This window comes from Micrasema longulum, unplaced genomic scaffold, assembly GCF_059751315.1.
Source record: "Micrasema longulum isolate JH-2025_06_02 unplaced genomic scaffold, ASM5975131v1 h1tg000313l, whole genome shotgun sequence".
Lineage (NCBI taxonomy): Eukaryota > Metazoa > Arthropoda > Insecta > Trichoptera > Brachycentridae > Micrasema > Micrasema longulum.
The window spans coordinates 277,169-292,830 of NW_028277517.1; the positions used below are offsets into that span (position 1 = coordinate 277,169).

At 32.2% G+C, this 15,662-nt stretch overlaps 1 protein-coding gene across 2 annotated transcripts in view; it reads left to right on the top strand.

The window, feature by feature from the left end:
• Nucleotides 1-15,662, top strand: part of LOC148282571 (uncharacterized) — a 270,146-nt gene that overhangs the window by 237,245 nt on the left and 17,239 nt on the right. For both annotated transcript variants that reach the window (XM_088224873.1, XM_088224875.1), the window contains exon 3: nt 10,797-10,991. In XM_088224873.1, coding sequence (XP_088080999.1) covers nt 10,797-10,991 — 195 coding nt within the window. The remainder of the gene's footprint in view (nt 1-10,796; nt 10,992-15,662) is intronic.

Consider the following 15,662-nt stretch of genomic DNA (forward strand, 5'->3'; position numbering starts at 1 on the left):
TATTTGGGTAAATTGCAAGAACGCTAATATATATTTTTTAATAATACATTAACCGAGGCGTTTTTTTTACATTAAAAAAAAAATTAACTATGGAGTTTTATTAAAAAAAAACAAAAAATACAAATAGTATCAAATTTAAATAGGTACAAACGAATCTAACAAATGTCAATCCACAATAATTTTACCGTGTCCTTTAGATTAAGAAGATATGTGTGAAATAGGCTATTCTCCGTCGGACATCACGCGGCTGGTTTGTTCATTTGGAAATTCTTGTAATAATGAACAGACTTTAGTAAACAAATTTTGGCTCTAACAGGAATACAAGTAAAATTACATTTTTATTCCTAAGAATTTTAATCCTTACTTGCTGTTTTGATAATATGTTTGCGTGTAGTCTGTTGTCTTTATAAAATATAATATAAAATAAATTAAATGTTTAAAATAATAATTTTAATGAACAGGAAAATAAATAAGCTACATTGAACATATTTTATCATTTGCCTTGCTTATTTTTGTCGTGTCCTGACGGATGAAGATTACGTTTCTGTTTGTGAAATGAAGCCAGAAACTTTGAAATAGAACCAGATTCGATTACTACTCTCGGATACAAATTCTGAACAAGAAAATCGAGAAACAATATGCCCATCTTGTAGTGACGTAGTCATTTGTCATGCCAAAGACCCCGGGCTCAAGTCCTGGAAAGATTCACATAAAATATCGATAAGAAAGGTCGTTTGAAACTGCAGTATTTCACTACGTGTTATTAAATATGTGTACATAACTTTTATGACTTTTTTATGTCTACATGCTTTTGAAGAATTTTTTATGTGTTTATGTAATGGTGTATTTTGTATTTATAACTTATGTTTATCTATTGAAAATGCAAATAAAAAAATGTAATAAACAAAAATAAAAATAAATGTAAAATGAATGAAAACATGTTCTGTATACATACATACACAATGAGAAAATAATCTTCAAAAATGTATTCCATTAGGTTATCGCGTACTTAAATTATTTTAAAATTTATAACGATTTTATTTTATCTTCATTAGAATTTTGTAGCCGAATTTATCTTTACGTAGGAATAAAATATTTAATTTCCAAATTGGCTTGTTTGAGAACGTTTGACCCTTATCAAGAATGACATCGAAATATTTTAAATAATTTATTTTCTTCAATCTAATTCCTCTTTGTCATATTTCTTTTCTGCCCCCTTCCGTCCCCTCTCCGCGGACCGTGACAACCCCCTCTCTCTGTGTACCCCCCCTCCCCCACACCTGCTTGTTTAAGACTAATATTAATATTTCATTCAAGTTGTATTTCAAAATTTACTTCCTTCTGTTATGACTTTTCTTTCTATGGAGGCTCAGTAAGTTAACGCGAAATGGTTTAAAATGTTATATGAGTACTTTCGAAAAAAAATTTAATTTTTAGAAAAAGTTTAATATCTATTTGATATGTATTGTTTTGTATTTATTTATTTTATTTATTTATTTATTTACACATTTGATCATATATACAATTTTATGTTTACTTTGCCCAGCTAACAAGGGTACATACCCCGTTCCAAGCTAGGCAATTACATTTTAATACATGATAATAATTTACATGTTGATAGAAAGCACAGACTGAGAAAATACAAACTTTTTCGTATACACATTTTGATGCATATACATAATACATATACACATATATATACACACATATATATACACACATATATATACACATATACATACACACGCATGTACATACACCCATGCGCATACACATACATACATTCATAAAACATAGACAATTTATTTACAATGCGAAACTTAATTTATTTTAGATAGTTGTACAAATAAAATTTCAACATCTAGTTATACCTTAACTAATAAACAATATATATATATATATAAATAATTTCAAAAACAAAACATTGTTATAAAATCCAGACACTCTCCGATGACACTTTACCCATATGGATGTTTGTTTTTAACAAAAGTCATCGCCATCCCACGAAACGATGCTATAAACCCAGCATCCCTTATCTCCGCAGACAACTCATTAAACATCTTAAGTCCTTTATGATACAGATGGTTTTGAGTTGCCTGGATTCTTGTTTTGGGGAGTCTGATTTGACATAATTGCACTACATCGGTAAACCGAACGTAACATATCTCGATCTACTGATTCGTCAAAGAAAAGAGATCAGACTTACGCGTTAGATGCATTACAGTGAAAATACTCCCTTCACATACCCTAAAAACCGTTTTAAAGGTCGTGGGTCATACAAAAACAAAATGTTTTTTGTCAATTAACGAGTTACTTTTTGTTTTTTTAATCTTTCAAGTTCATATATGGCGATTTTAACTGAATTTTACTGTACAAATTTTCATTCATCCTCATGACCATATTGCAAACACGAATGATAGCAAAAATTGTGTTTATTTTTATTCAATTTACTTACAAAAGTCTGTGTCCGTTATAGTATTTTTATTAATTTAATAACGTCAAATTAGATAACTATTATCCGTTCTGCATATTATTCTCTCAAAGACAAGAGTAGAAAAATGTCGTTTTAATACATTTTTTTCTCATTTTTCAAGTATTAAGGGTCTATGAAATACTGTCGAGTAAAGTTTTTTTTTTCGCTATTTGTTAGTAGCATAAAAAATGCTTTAAAATTTCTAGTTTTGAATTCCCGCAAAAACGGTTACCGGCCACGCCTCTAATACGTCACGTTTTATGTTATTTTTCAACTTTGTATCTAACCGTTTAAATTTTTATAGAACATCGTCACAATTATCAATGCCAAACATGTCGCGTTTTTCTCGTGAAATATTTTTTTATAATTTACCTTTTAAAGTTATAAGAAAACCTTTCTCCACAATATCCATATTGATTTAAAAAATAAAATTAATTTTTCTAAATCTATTTCATAAATTTTTATCTATGCGCGTATTATGTGATTTTTCGCTATTTCACAAGTATCGGTCACCATAATATGGGGTACCCCTGAGAATTTCCCATTTCTTAATCCGAGAGCTAACGGAGTAAATAATCTGAAATTTCTTCAGTTTTTATCTAAATCAGGATTCTAGACTGGTCTAATAACATCCGTCAGACCGTCGAACATTACTTCCTTTTCCTCATGGGCAAGAATAGAAATTAAAAAAATAACATTTTAGGTGTTGCCTAGTATGTAGGTGAAATAATTCAATTATATGAATCTCACCCGCATAAATAAAGGTTTCAGCTCTTTAACTTCACAAACATCAACAGATAAAATAATTGAAGGAATATAGATGTTCAAATATGGGCAGAATTGTGAATGTTACAAAGTGTGTAAAGTGGCCACTGAAACCAGCCAATGAGTGGGCATAAGCCCTGTAGATGCCTAGACTTCTATATTACCTTCTCTAAAATGTTCTTCAATCTCTGTTTTAATATGTTAAAGTTAAAAGCTCCCCAAAATTTCGTCAAACTTAAAATATTATTAAATTTAATGTTTTTAATAAAAAGTCGTAATTTAAAAATTTATTACTAATTCCAAGTTTAAAATTTATGTACCTACATTAAGAATTTATTATTTTTATTTTATTTTATTTTATTAATTATACGTCATTGTTCCTCTCCATTTTGCGTCAGCACCAGCGTAGAGTTAGCTTTCCACGCACTTCCCTTAAAATACCCTGACAATTATTATTTGCTACGTCTTTAGGGAATCCATTGAATGAACGGAACTTCAATAGCTGGTTCACGACCGTTCTTCTGCTTCTTCTTCTTCTATCTATGTCCCGTGTTCAGGAGATCAGCATATTATTTCCTTTATTGTCCCATTGTGCTCCGACTCCAGCGAACCACTTCATTTCTACACAAATCCTTTTGGCTGTCATACATAAATTATTTACCTTTATTATGTGATGTCCCTCCCTGCATGAAACATTATTTTAAACGGGTTGTATGAATTTTCGGGAATGTACATTAAATCGTTTTAATCCGTGTACACAACGATAGGATTACACTGTTCTCGTGTGTTGTGTTGACGTCAGTAGCTCAATCACAAAAAACTATTGACGTGCTAAAAAACGACGTGTTTACAATTTTCACCGTGGTTGTTTATCGTATTCGCGAGCACAATGGAACATCCGTGATACCTAATATTAAATGTCAAAATATTTACGTTTCGCGACGCATAATCCTGCTGCTCGTTCACATATTTGAATTTCACCCGCGTAAATATTCCAAAACTGCTATTTTTGTTTATTTATTTATTGATTGATTTGGTGTTTAATTTGTAGAACTCCATATTTAAACTTATAATATTAGAAATCAAACACTGATTTGAGTCTACTGAACACTTCATTTTATTAACATATTACAACAGAGATGAAGAACACTTAAGAAAAGGTAATATAGAAGTCTAGGCATCTACAGGGCTTATGACCTGTCAATGGCTGGTTTAAGTGGCCACTTTACACACTGTGTAACATTCACCATTCTGCCTATATTTGAACATCTATATTCCTTCAATTCTTTCATCTGTTGATGTTTGTGAAGTTAAAGAGCAGATGAAAGAATTGAAAGAATATAGATGTTCAAATATAGGCAGAATGGTGCATTCACCATTTTACACAGTGTGTAAAGTGGCCACTTAAACCAGTCATTGACAGGTCATAAGCCCTGTAGATGCCTAGACTTCTATATTACCTTTTCTTAAATGTTCTTCACCTCTGTTGTAATATGTTAATACAAACAGCTCCCCAGGGAGTTGAATCCAGTCCTTGTCTACAAAAATTCGGACAAACTCAAAATATTGTTGACTTCATTTTATTTTTACAAATATAAAAACAAAAATTTCGTGACAATTGTTTCGCCTTGTTAGGCCATTGTTTAGTAAACTCAAATCAGTGTTTGACTTCTTATATTATAAGTTTATTTATTTATTATTTATCATGCTATTTATTGCATTTATCCGGCGGTTGGCAAGCCATATGTCAAGAAAAACCATTCGCCATATTCTTTCTTCTTCTTCAACCTTATTTCCTCCACTGCCGGGTGGCGGATGGCGGCCTCTTCCAAACGTCTCCATTCCTTCCTATCACCCGTTTTCATCATCCACGTTTTACCGGCAATAGAGGCAATGTCGTCCACCCATCTTTTTGGCCTTCCAACACTTCTTTTGTTTGCCCACGGTCTCCACTTTATTATTCTGGGTGTCCACCTGCCATCATTTTGTCTCGCCAAGTGTCCTGCCCATTGCCATTTCAATTTCGCTGCACAATCCATGATATCCACAACTCCGGTTCGGCGCCTTATTTCTTCATTTCTTACGCTGTCTCTTAGACATACACCGAGCATCCGTCTTTCCATGGATCGTTGCGTGCATTTTAATTTCTGGCTTCTTCTTTGTGTTACAGACATGGTTTCTAGTCCGTATGTTGTCACCGGCAATATGCACGATTCATATACTTGTCTTTTTAAGCAATGAAGCTTTTTAAGCATATAGCAATCGCCATGGTAATTGTAATTTAATTTTGATTTTTTGTATCAGATACTTCTTACTTTTTTGCAAATGCAATATATTGTATTATTTTTTATAGTAAACGCCGATTTTTCGCCAATGAACCGTATTTGGTTACGAGGAAAACAAAAAACAAACCGACACGGCCGTTGACTTAGAGATTACACACGCGTTGACTTATAACTGCGATAACTTAGGCATGTTCATTATTGTTCATTGTGATCGATCAAATGCTTAGCATGTTTTTAAGCACTTCGATAGTGATTTGTGATTGAGCTACTGGTCTGTCTGTCTGATAACATTGTTGTGGAGTGGTAAGGTGTGTTGAGGGCTCTTCTGTCGTTTTTTTTCGTACATTTTCCAGAAATTTCACCGTACAACTTAACGTTTTAAATTTTACCGTGCGTAATAATACATATTTATATCTAATTTACCATAGGGCTGAACTTTATCGTTTTTACGATTTCTTTATCTTGCAATTTTATTTACGTATTACAACAGAGATGAAAAACATTTAAGAGAAAAAGGAATATAGAGGTCTAGATATCTACAGGGATTATGACCTTAATAATAACAGCTCTAATATTTTCATGACTCTTTTTGCGCACCTAAGATGCATAGGGCACTGCATTGGTACACCAATCGCTGCGTATTTTGATCATTTTTGTTTTATGAAGGTAAGATTATCGGTCTTACGCTTCAGATACCAGTTCAGAAACTATGAAACATTCCAGTGTAAAAACACCCTTTTAAATTATTAATTCATATCAACTGTATCGGGAATCGAATCCAAGACCTCTTACATGGTAGGCAAACAGATTGACCATTACACCACGAAGCTGAAATAATATTAACCTCTTTCTTTTCTAACTCATACAGTGTCCATGGGGCTCGACTGTGGAATCGTCTCCCATCCACCACCAAAGATATCACTACAGTATCTCTGTTTAAATCACGTCTGAAGAAACATCTCCTTTCTCTCCTCCTTTCCTCTTTCCTCTTTTTTCCTTTTCCTATTGATTAATGGTATTGATTTAAGATAATTTACGGACAAATACATTTAGTTATATTTTTATACATCTCTAGCTTTATTATTTTTATTTTCTATTGAATATGTTTTGTAACTGGAATTATAAAAATAGAACTTTTATTTTACTGGTTTTTTTAAAATTTATTTACAATTTTAAAAATCCGGGTTACATTAGAAATTTAATATTGTCTTGTCATTTTATGTCTCGTCTAGTCTAGTTAGTTCAGTCATCATGTGCTTTTTCAGATTGATTTTTAATTTGTCTCCAGTAAAAGTTTTCAAGTAGTAAGGTAGGTCGTTGTAGTGTTTAAGTCCATTATGTAGTATTTTTGACTGTCCTGTGTTTGTCTTTGCTTTTTCAATTTGATAGTGTTGTTGTTGTCTGGTGTTATATTTGTATATGTCAGCATTTTTGACTAATATTATGTCGTCGTCTTGTATGTTTCCCAGTGTTATTTTGTGCACAATTTTTAAGGTCTGAATTTTAGTCAAGTAGTTTATGTCAAACTGGTGTGTTTTTTTGTACAGTTCAGTCGTAGAGGTCAGGTAGGGTAGGTTGTATGTTAGTTTAAGAATTTTATTTTGTTGTCTTTGTATTCTTGTTATGTCTGTCTTGTTGCCAGTTCCCCAGAAGGCGATCATGTAACTCAATTTACTTTTGACATAGGCTTCGTACATCATATTTTTTTCCTTTCTTGGTATAAAATCTTTAATTTTGTAGAAGAGGCTATGTAGTGATGCCATTACTTTAGTGAGTCCGTCTATGTGTTTTGTCCATTTTAATTGTCTGTCCATTGTGAGTCCTAGGTAAGTCACATGTTCTAGTTCTTTAAGAGTTTCGTTGTTTATTTTTATGTTCATGTTATGGTTCTTCTTTTGTGTTTCGAAATGTATTATATTGCATTTCTTGGCATTTAGTGTTAAGAAGTTTTTGTTTGTTTGGTTGGAAGAAATTGCCAAATGGCAACAAACCCGCCAATTTACAATTAACATTATGTACAAAAAGTTCAATAAATATATATTTTTTCATTTACAGCCCTAATATTAACAGCTCTCTAGGGGGTTGAATCCAGTCATGTCTACAAGATTTGGACAAATTGACCATGGTTGACCACGTGGTCAAAAAAGAAGTATAAAAATTGAAATATATTTTCTGGCGTTGCCTAGTACGTAGGTGAAATAATTCAATCGGATGAATCTCATCCGCATCAATAAAGGTTTCAGCTCTTTAACTTCACAAACATCAACAGATGGGAAAATTGAAGGAATATAGATGTTCAAATATAGGCAAAACTGCGAATGTTATACAGTGTGTAAAGTGACCACTTAAACCAGCCATGACAGGTCGTAAGCCCTGTAGAATGTTTTCCATCTCTGTTCAAATATGTTAATATGAACAGCTCCCTAGGGGTTTGAACCCAGTCACGTCTACAAAAATTTGGACATATTCAAAACATTGTTTCAATTTTATGTTTACAAATACTTATACTTTACTATACAAATACCCTCATACACCCTCTCACCCTCATGCACACACCCACACTCTCATTCTATATTTGTTTATATTAAATTAGGTATAATATTATTTCTGTAGATATCTTTCATTGGTTTTATTTTAATTTTTTTTGTTTGTACTATATTTATTGTTTGTATTACTATTGAAATCCCAAATAATTAAAATAAAAATCTTTAGAAGCTCCGTAAGCATTTTCAAAGGAAAGATCTTCCAATTTTTATTGCCCTTGATTGATCATTGTTTTATATATTCTTATTTTTTGCATCCGTTGTGTGAAGCCCGCAATACATAACAAACATAGAAAGGATTGAAAATGTTCAACGAATTTTTTTTAAATACCTAGATTATAAAAACAATAAAACGCTTTGTACTTACAGTCAATCTGCCAAACAAAATGGATTTTTACCCTTGAAAATAGACGCACTATATCTGAATTATGCTATTTACATAAATTATTGAATAAAAAAGTTGACTATTTCAACCTACTCTCCAAAATTAATCTCAATGTCCCCTTTCACGTGACAAGAAATAAGTATTTGTTCCATCTGCCAATATGTAGCACTAACTATGCACAACACTCTTTCCTCTATCGTTCTTGCTTTAACTATAATGCTTTTTTTCATCTATAGATATATTTTACATGCCTCTTAATTTATTTAAAAATAAATTAACACTCCTTATTTCTGGCTGCGATACGATCCCACTTACTATTTAATGATGCTCACACTTACTCCTACACTAATACACATAAACACACACCTACACTTACTCTCATACAAATACACATAAACACACCCTTTTGTTGTAACACAATTTAATAATATGTATGGTAAGAACCAAATAAGAATTTAGTAATTTGGCTGGTCTGTCTTTAAACTGTATTTTTTTTAATGTTACTATATCATTGTCGACTGTTTGTTTCTTTAAAATAAATAAATAAAAATCTACCTACCTACCTTTTGCTTTTATATTGTTCATAGTTCTGGGCACAGTCTACTAAAAAAATGTAAGAAATATAAAATGCATGAATAAACAAATAAATAAATAAAAAAATATTCGTGTCTACCCTCAGTTTTTTTTTGTGTTTGTTCAAAACTCCGAAAATTCAAAGACCTTGCACAAATTCCCATACAAGTATCCTTCCTCCATCTATCTTAATCGACACCTTTATTTTACGTAAAAATCTCCACGTTAAGATAAAAGAGGCCAAACAATAATAATTTTAACTTTTTTAGCCGCTCAAAGTATTTTTCTCAAAATACATAACTTATTAATGGTACCTATCCTGGTCCTTGCGAGAATAATAAATCCAAATAATCGACGTCCTAATTTCGCCATCAACAGGGGGTAAAAACTAGCATCCCCGGCGTAAATAAAGGATACTCCAGTGCGAAGGATTAGTTAAGTAGTTTATTTGACAGTTTTCTTCTCTTATTTTCCTATTAAGCCTGCTTTTCCTGATCTGGTTCGAAAATCTCAAGGATTCTGATGTTTTCGTTTCGAAATTGTGTCCTGGTTAATGGACTGTGATCTGAATTTATTTCTATCCAATCGCTTCTAGACTGCTTCATTTGTTCACATGCTATATTATCTTCTTGTCCCTGGATTCTTCAAAACTTTTAATGTGATCATTTTCATTTTAGTTTTTGAAACTTATAATGTCCAAGATGAACCAGAAACGATATTAGTAATTATCTTGGGAATAGGCATGTTGACATTATTAGAGTCAAAAACAAATACAAACTATAAATTCTGCCATATCTTTTGTAACAAAAGATATTATTTGATCATATAAATATCAATTAAATCAACATATCACATCAGAGATAGAGAACAGTTAAGGAAAGAGAATATGGAAGCTTAGTCGTTTATAGGGCTTATGACCTGTTATTAGCTGGTGCATGTGGTCATCGTACACAATGTGTAAGGTGGCCATTTCATTCACCATTCTGCCTTTGTTAAAAAATCTATATTCCTTCAGTATTTCCATCTGTGGATTTTTGTCTGTTGAAGTGTGTTAGCTCTTGGGTTGAGAAATGGGAGGTTCTGAGGGGCGCCCCATATTATAGCGACTGAAACTTGCGAAATGTTCGTCTTTAAGAGAATGTGCAGAATGATTGGTAAATTAAATTTTGCAGATTGTCCACGGCTGGTATTCCAAACGCTCTCGCGGCCGTATTAGCTCGTGTATTTTTATACAAAATACGCGAGAAAAACTGTTTTCTCGCGCCGCAAGAGTGGTTCAGAATGGCATCCCAGGGAGCCTAATGTCTCCGGGTATGACCTAACTAATATTTTGTGCTATTCTTTCCTATCAAAGGGCAGTGGAGTTACTAACCCTCGGTGTTGAAATTGTCAAACGCAGTACCTACCTATTAACAATCCTTTTACGGGGACTTGATTAAATTGATGTTGTTTAACCTTAAAATAAGCGGTATCACATGCATGATTATGGGATCAAACTTTTGGTGACTTATACGAAGGTCGTCAGAGTTGGGAAATTTTCTCTACGTAAAACTGTTTCCCAGGAGTTATTTTTTGGAACTTATAACTTCAAAATGGGCGAAACTACTCAAAAACGTCCAAATATGAACCGGCAGTGATTAATTTTATCAAATGCATTCTCATATATATATATATATAATAGATATGCGAGTAATTTATTTTAACTGGTCGAATTTGTACCGTCAGGGAGCAAAGGTTTAATATACAAATCATTAATCGAAATATTTTTTTAGGTCCGCCAAATGTTCGAGGAACGGCGCACCCGGGTCGGCATAGACAAGGGCCACCCGCTGCAACCCCTGGGGGGCGGACCCCCACAAGCCCCCGCCCGCGCCCAGCGGGGCGAGGGGCACACCTACCGAATGACGAGCGTGCAGGGGGACGGCGTCACCAATATAAGGAAAGAGGTTATTCTTGAAATTAAGCAGGTAATAATATATCGAGAAAGGGTGATTTAAAATTCCTTATCTAATTTATCCATATCCGCAGTTTAAGCATATCGTCATGATCGTAGAACAGTGACGCATGTGATTTTCTTCAACTTTATATAAATATATATATTTTATTAAGGAAAAACAACAGTTGTTATATAAGAATATAGAATATAAAAAATAGTACGTACATCCAGTTAAAGTTTTTCACAAATATAATGTGAGAACATGTAACACAGTAAAGAGAAAAATTATATATTATATAAGACGTGAGAAAAAAAAAGAGCTCGTAAGAAGGTTAAGGGATGAGGAAATAGAGTGGAGGAGTGGAGGAGAGGGATTTTCATAATATAGTTGACCAATTCAAAATTTTGATATTATAATAAAATAAACATAATTAAAGGAACATTAATTTTACAGCGTTTCAAAAGGGTTTTTTTTGAAGTCACAAAATTTTGTATTAAAAATATCTAAATGGGGACCAAGTAAATTAAATTTGGAGCAGCTAGGTTAGTAAAAAAAAGAGTTTTGAACATAATTTTTTTTGGGCAATGAATTATAAAAAAAATTAACTTGTGTTGACTTTACGGGACAATTGATTGAAATATGCTCCAAGAGATATGTGATAAAATTGTTTAAATTTTTGAAGAGGGAAGACAGATCAGAAATGCTTCTAGGTTTAGTAAGGGAAGTTAAACTATGAAAGGAAGAAGAGTCTTCATACGAGTCAAAATATGTAAGAGATTTACAATGCAGAAGTTTAAGTTTAATTCTGTATTTTATCTAGTTGTGATATATAAATTGTATTTCGAGGATTCTAAACAACAGATGCAAACTCAAGATGGCTGCGAACGCATGCATTATATAAGATTTTGAGGGATGCGGTTGTTTTGAATGGTTGAGTGGTGCGTATAATAAAGCCCAGATTTCTGTAAGCCTTATTTATAGACGCCTGAATATGGTAATCAAATAAGAGTTTTTCATCCATAATCACACCTAAATCTCTCAGCTTGTTTTTCCAGACAAGACAATTACCGTTAATTTCATAGTTGAAAATATTTTTTTTCATATTTCTAGTGAACGAAATAACGAAACATTTATCAGTGTGTAAGAATCGCTGGTTATGGTAACAGTAATCCGCTAATATAAGATTGGTTTAAAATTGTTTTTTTTTACCCTTTATGCCAGCGGTTTCCAACCTGGGTGCACTATTGCCAGAGGAGGCGCCAAAAATTTAATAAAATAAAATCGATCGAATTTTTATGCGATAGCTCGCTAAAACAAAAGTTTCAAAATGACACCTTAGTTAAATTTTAGATGAATCTCAGCGGAGAGTATGAATCTTTATATTGCAAAGAAATGCAGGTACTTCTACCGTTCGCGTACGTATTTTATTTATTTTATTTTGTTTATTAAGAAAAACAACAGCAATACAAAGAAATATACACAACATAATAAAAAAAACATAAAATAAAGCCAAATCAGTTTTTCACATAAATACAATTATAAAAATCCAGTTCAGTTAAATATAATTTATAGAAGTGCATGTGTGCGAGTTTTTTTTTGTGTGTGAGGATGCGTGTGTAAAAAAGTGGAGTGTGGTTTTGGTAGGTATGTGAATATGTGTGTGATTGTATATGGGTGTGAGGGTAGGTTTAAGGACAGGGTAAGTGTGTATTTGATATGAGTGAATAGAAACAATTTAAAATTATAATGTAAAAATATAAATATATTTTTTTTTATAACGAAACATAATTTTTTTCAAAAAATAGTTTTTTAATTTTGGTTTTAAAAGTGATGTGATAAGTATCGTCTTATTTATGCAAAACGGGCTATTCGGCACTGGCTGTAATGAAAACCGAATATCGGGCCAGGTTAGGTTAGGTTTGTCTAGGTTAGGACCCAGGTTAGTAGTCGAATTGGAGATAGGAGTGGCATTTTCGACATTGTTTCCAAGATTTGATAAACTTTGTGCCAAAAAACGACAACAACCTTCGCATTTATTTTTTTAATTATGTACCATCCTTCAAAATAAATATACATGAACGTGTATGTTATTATTTTTTTTTTTTCAAAATTATTTACAAAATAGTCTTAAATTAAAATCCTGCTGAGTTGCATACATACAACTCGTCAGCAGGTTCTTATAAATTACACCGATTATTTAAATTATTGTTAATGTAGGTTAGGACCTACATTAACAATAATTTTACTTGAAAAAACATTACATATTACATTATCAAAAATTAAAAACTATCACTAATACAAAAAACTTTTTTCTAATAACCATAATTTGAGCAAACGTCTGACTCCTATATTTAACTCAGTATTTTTAATATTGTTTTGTAACATGTTAAATATTTTAGGTATATTGTATTGCAGTGTCCTTTTGCCATATTTATTGCAATATCTAGGAACAGCTAGCCCTTCCATACTAGTAAACCTGGTGTTGTAATTATGTACCAACTTATATTTATCCTCGGAGTGCGACGCATGCTGACAAATTAATTTTTACCAAAGTAGAGCCCTAACAGATAATTTATTTACAGATTTATACATCAATGATATTGAAATATTGTGTTTCTGGCGGTATACATCTTTATGTAGTAGCAATTTGATCATAGAATTTTGCAAAGTTTGAATAAAATTAATATTAGTTTCACTTCATAACCTTGTTATGTTGATTTGTAATTTACAGTTTTTTTGTTGCAATGAAGTTTTAATTATTTAGAGCGTGTCTATATTATTACGACTATCAAAAAAATAAAAGATAGGGTGGCGCGGAATTTTTTTTTTTCGGGGAGGCGTAGTAGCATAAAGGTTAGAAACCGCTGCTGTGTGCCATAATTGGAAAAGTACAAATGGGTATCCTTTGCTACGCGGTTTATTTATATATTTATTTATTATATATTCGACCTAAACCGATTACTACAGTTAAATGATGAAAACTGTGTACAAGAAACTGAAAAGAAGAGCATAAAACTATAGGTATATAGCAAAGACAAACAAGGGTAGTAAAATAATGGTATACAACATATTCGAGAACATGATCAACATACAAAATTTTGAGATTAACTACGCCAATCCATCTTCATCCCCCACTGTGTTAACCCTCCCTCCCCGGTGATGTGTAGCTAGTACACATTGCGTCTAATAACTATAATATCTTTATAATATAATAAATATTGGGTTTAGATTTTTAGTATTCCTCCATTACACATTTACGTATCGACTGAAATAATTTGTTATTAAGTAATAAGTACTTATCACGCACAAAAAAAGGATTTTATCGGAAATCGGAGATAAATTACCAAATATCATCAAAAGTATACCAATAACACTTGGCGTTACACGTCCACTACATGTCCAGTCACGTAGTCCAGTACTAGCTACTTAGTAGCTCTCGGGAAGTTGGCGCGGGAGCACTTTTCGCCCGAGTCGTTAGCGATACCCAATGGTTTTTTCATGTTTTCAGCAGTTAGATTTGAAATGTTATTATCTTTGAATAAAATTATGGTAAATTAAAGCCATTCCCTCTAAATATTCAATTTTTCTTTTTTTTCATTTCTTATTTTTTTAATGTGTAGTGACTACACAGCACCGTAACGCGCGGGTGTTTTTAGGACAGTAGGGGAAAGGGTAATCTACGAAAAGCCGGAAGATCTATCCTAAAGAGTTTCGAGTTATGCGTCGAATTGACTAATCTACACATTCTGGACCATGGGGCAAAAATTTATTATGATCAAAACAAAAGATTTAATTTATTTTTTATTTCTAAACTTAGCTTTTATTACATAATATACGAGATGTGTTCAGAAAATAGCGGGAATTTTTAAATTTTGCGGGTTTGGAGATTCCCCGTGATTGTTTCCGAAAATTCCCGTGATTTTCTGAACACACCTCGTTTGAGTTCTGTAGTATTTCTATCTAATTGATTTCTCAATCTACCGAGAAAGATTTTTTTTTTTTAAACATGATCAAAATTTGCATTTATAGTTAATTTCCGGTCTAATATTATAGCCAAATACTTCATTTTGTTTCTCTTTGTAAATTTGATATATGGAAAATTTCGACTTTCGGTGACACGGTTGAGAACATAAAAAGAAATTGATTGCAACAATAATTGGACTTCAGGCTTTTTTTTAAACCTGGTGTAAAAAGCCTTTACAAAACCTTTTTCAAGATCAAATATAAACGATTCTCGTATTTTTCAACCTTTTGTACCCAATGTAGCAATATTATACCTAAGATATGAAAATAATACTGAAAAAATGTCATTCTTTTTCCCAGTATATATAACAAAAATCATAAATAAATATATATATTTGTTTATAATTAGAAAAACTGCGCAATGGAGGGTTGATTTAAATCGGGTTGTGGTCCTGTGGCTAATGTCTCGGACTCATGGACCAAAGGTCCAAAGGACCAAAGGACCAAAGGACCAAAGGTTCGAATCCTACTCTACCCCAACTTGATTCCCATTTTCTAATAGTGAGTTATTTACAACTCGTTGAAAATGGCCCTCAAAATTAAATATTTGGGTTAATCATAAGATCGCAAATTTTTCTTTTTTTTTTTAAATAAAAAAAATTGGGAATTAAAATATTAAAATTGTTTTAGTGTCATAAACAGTGCAATCAACAACACCGCACAAGCAGCCCTCAGAAT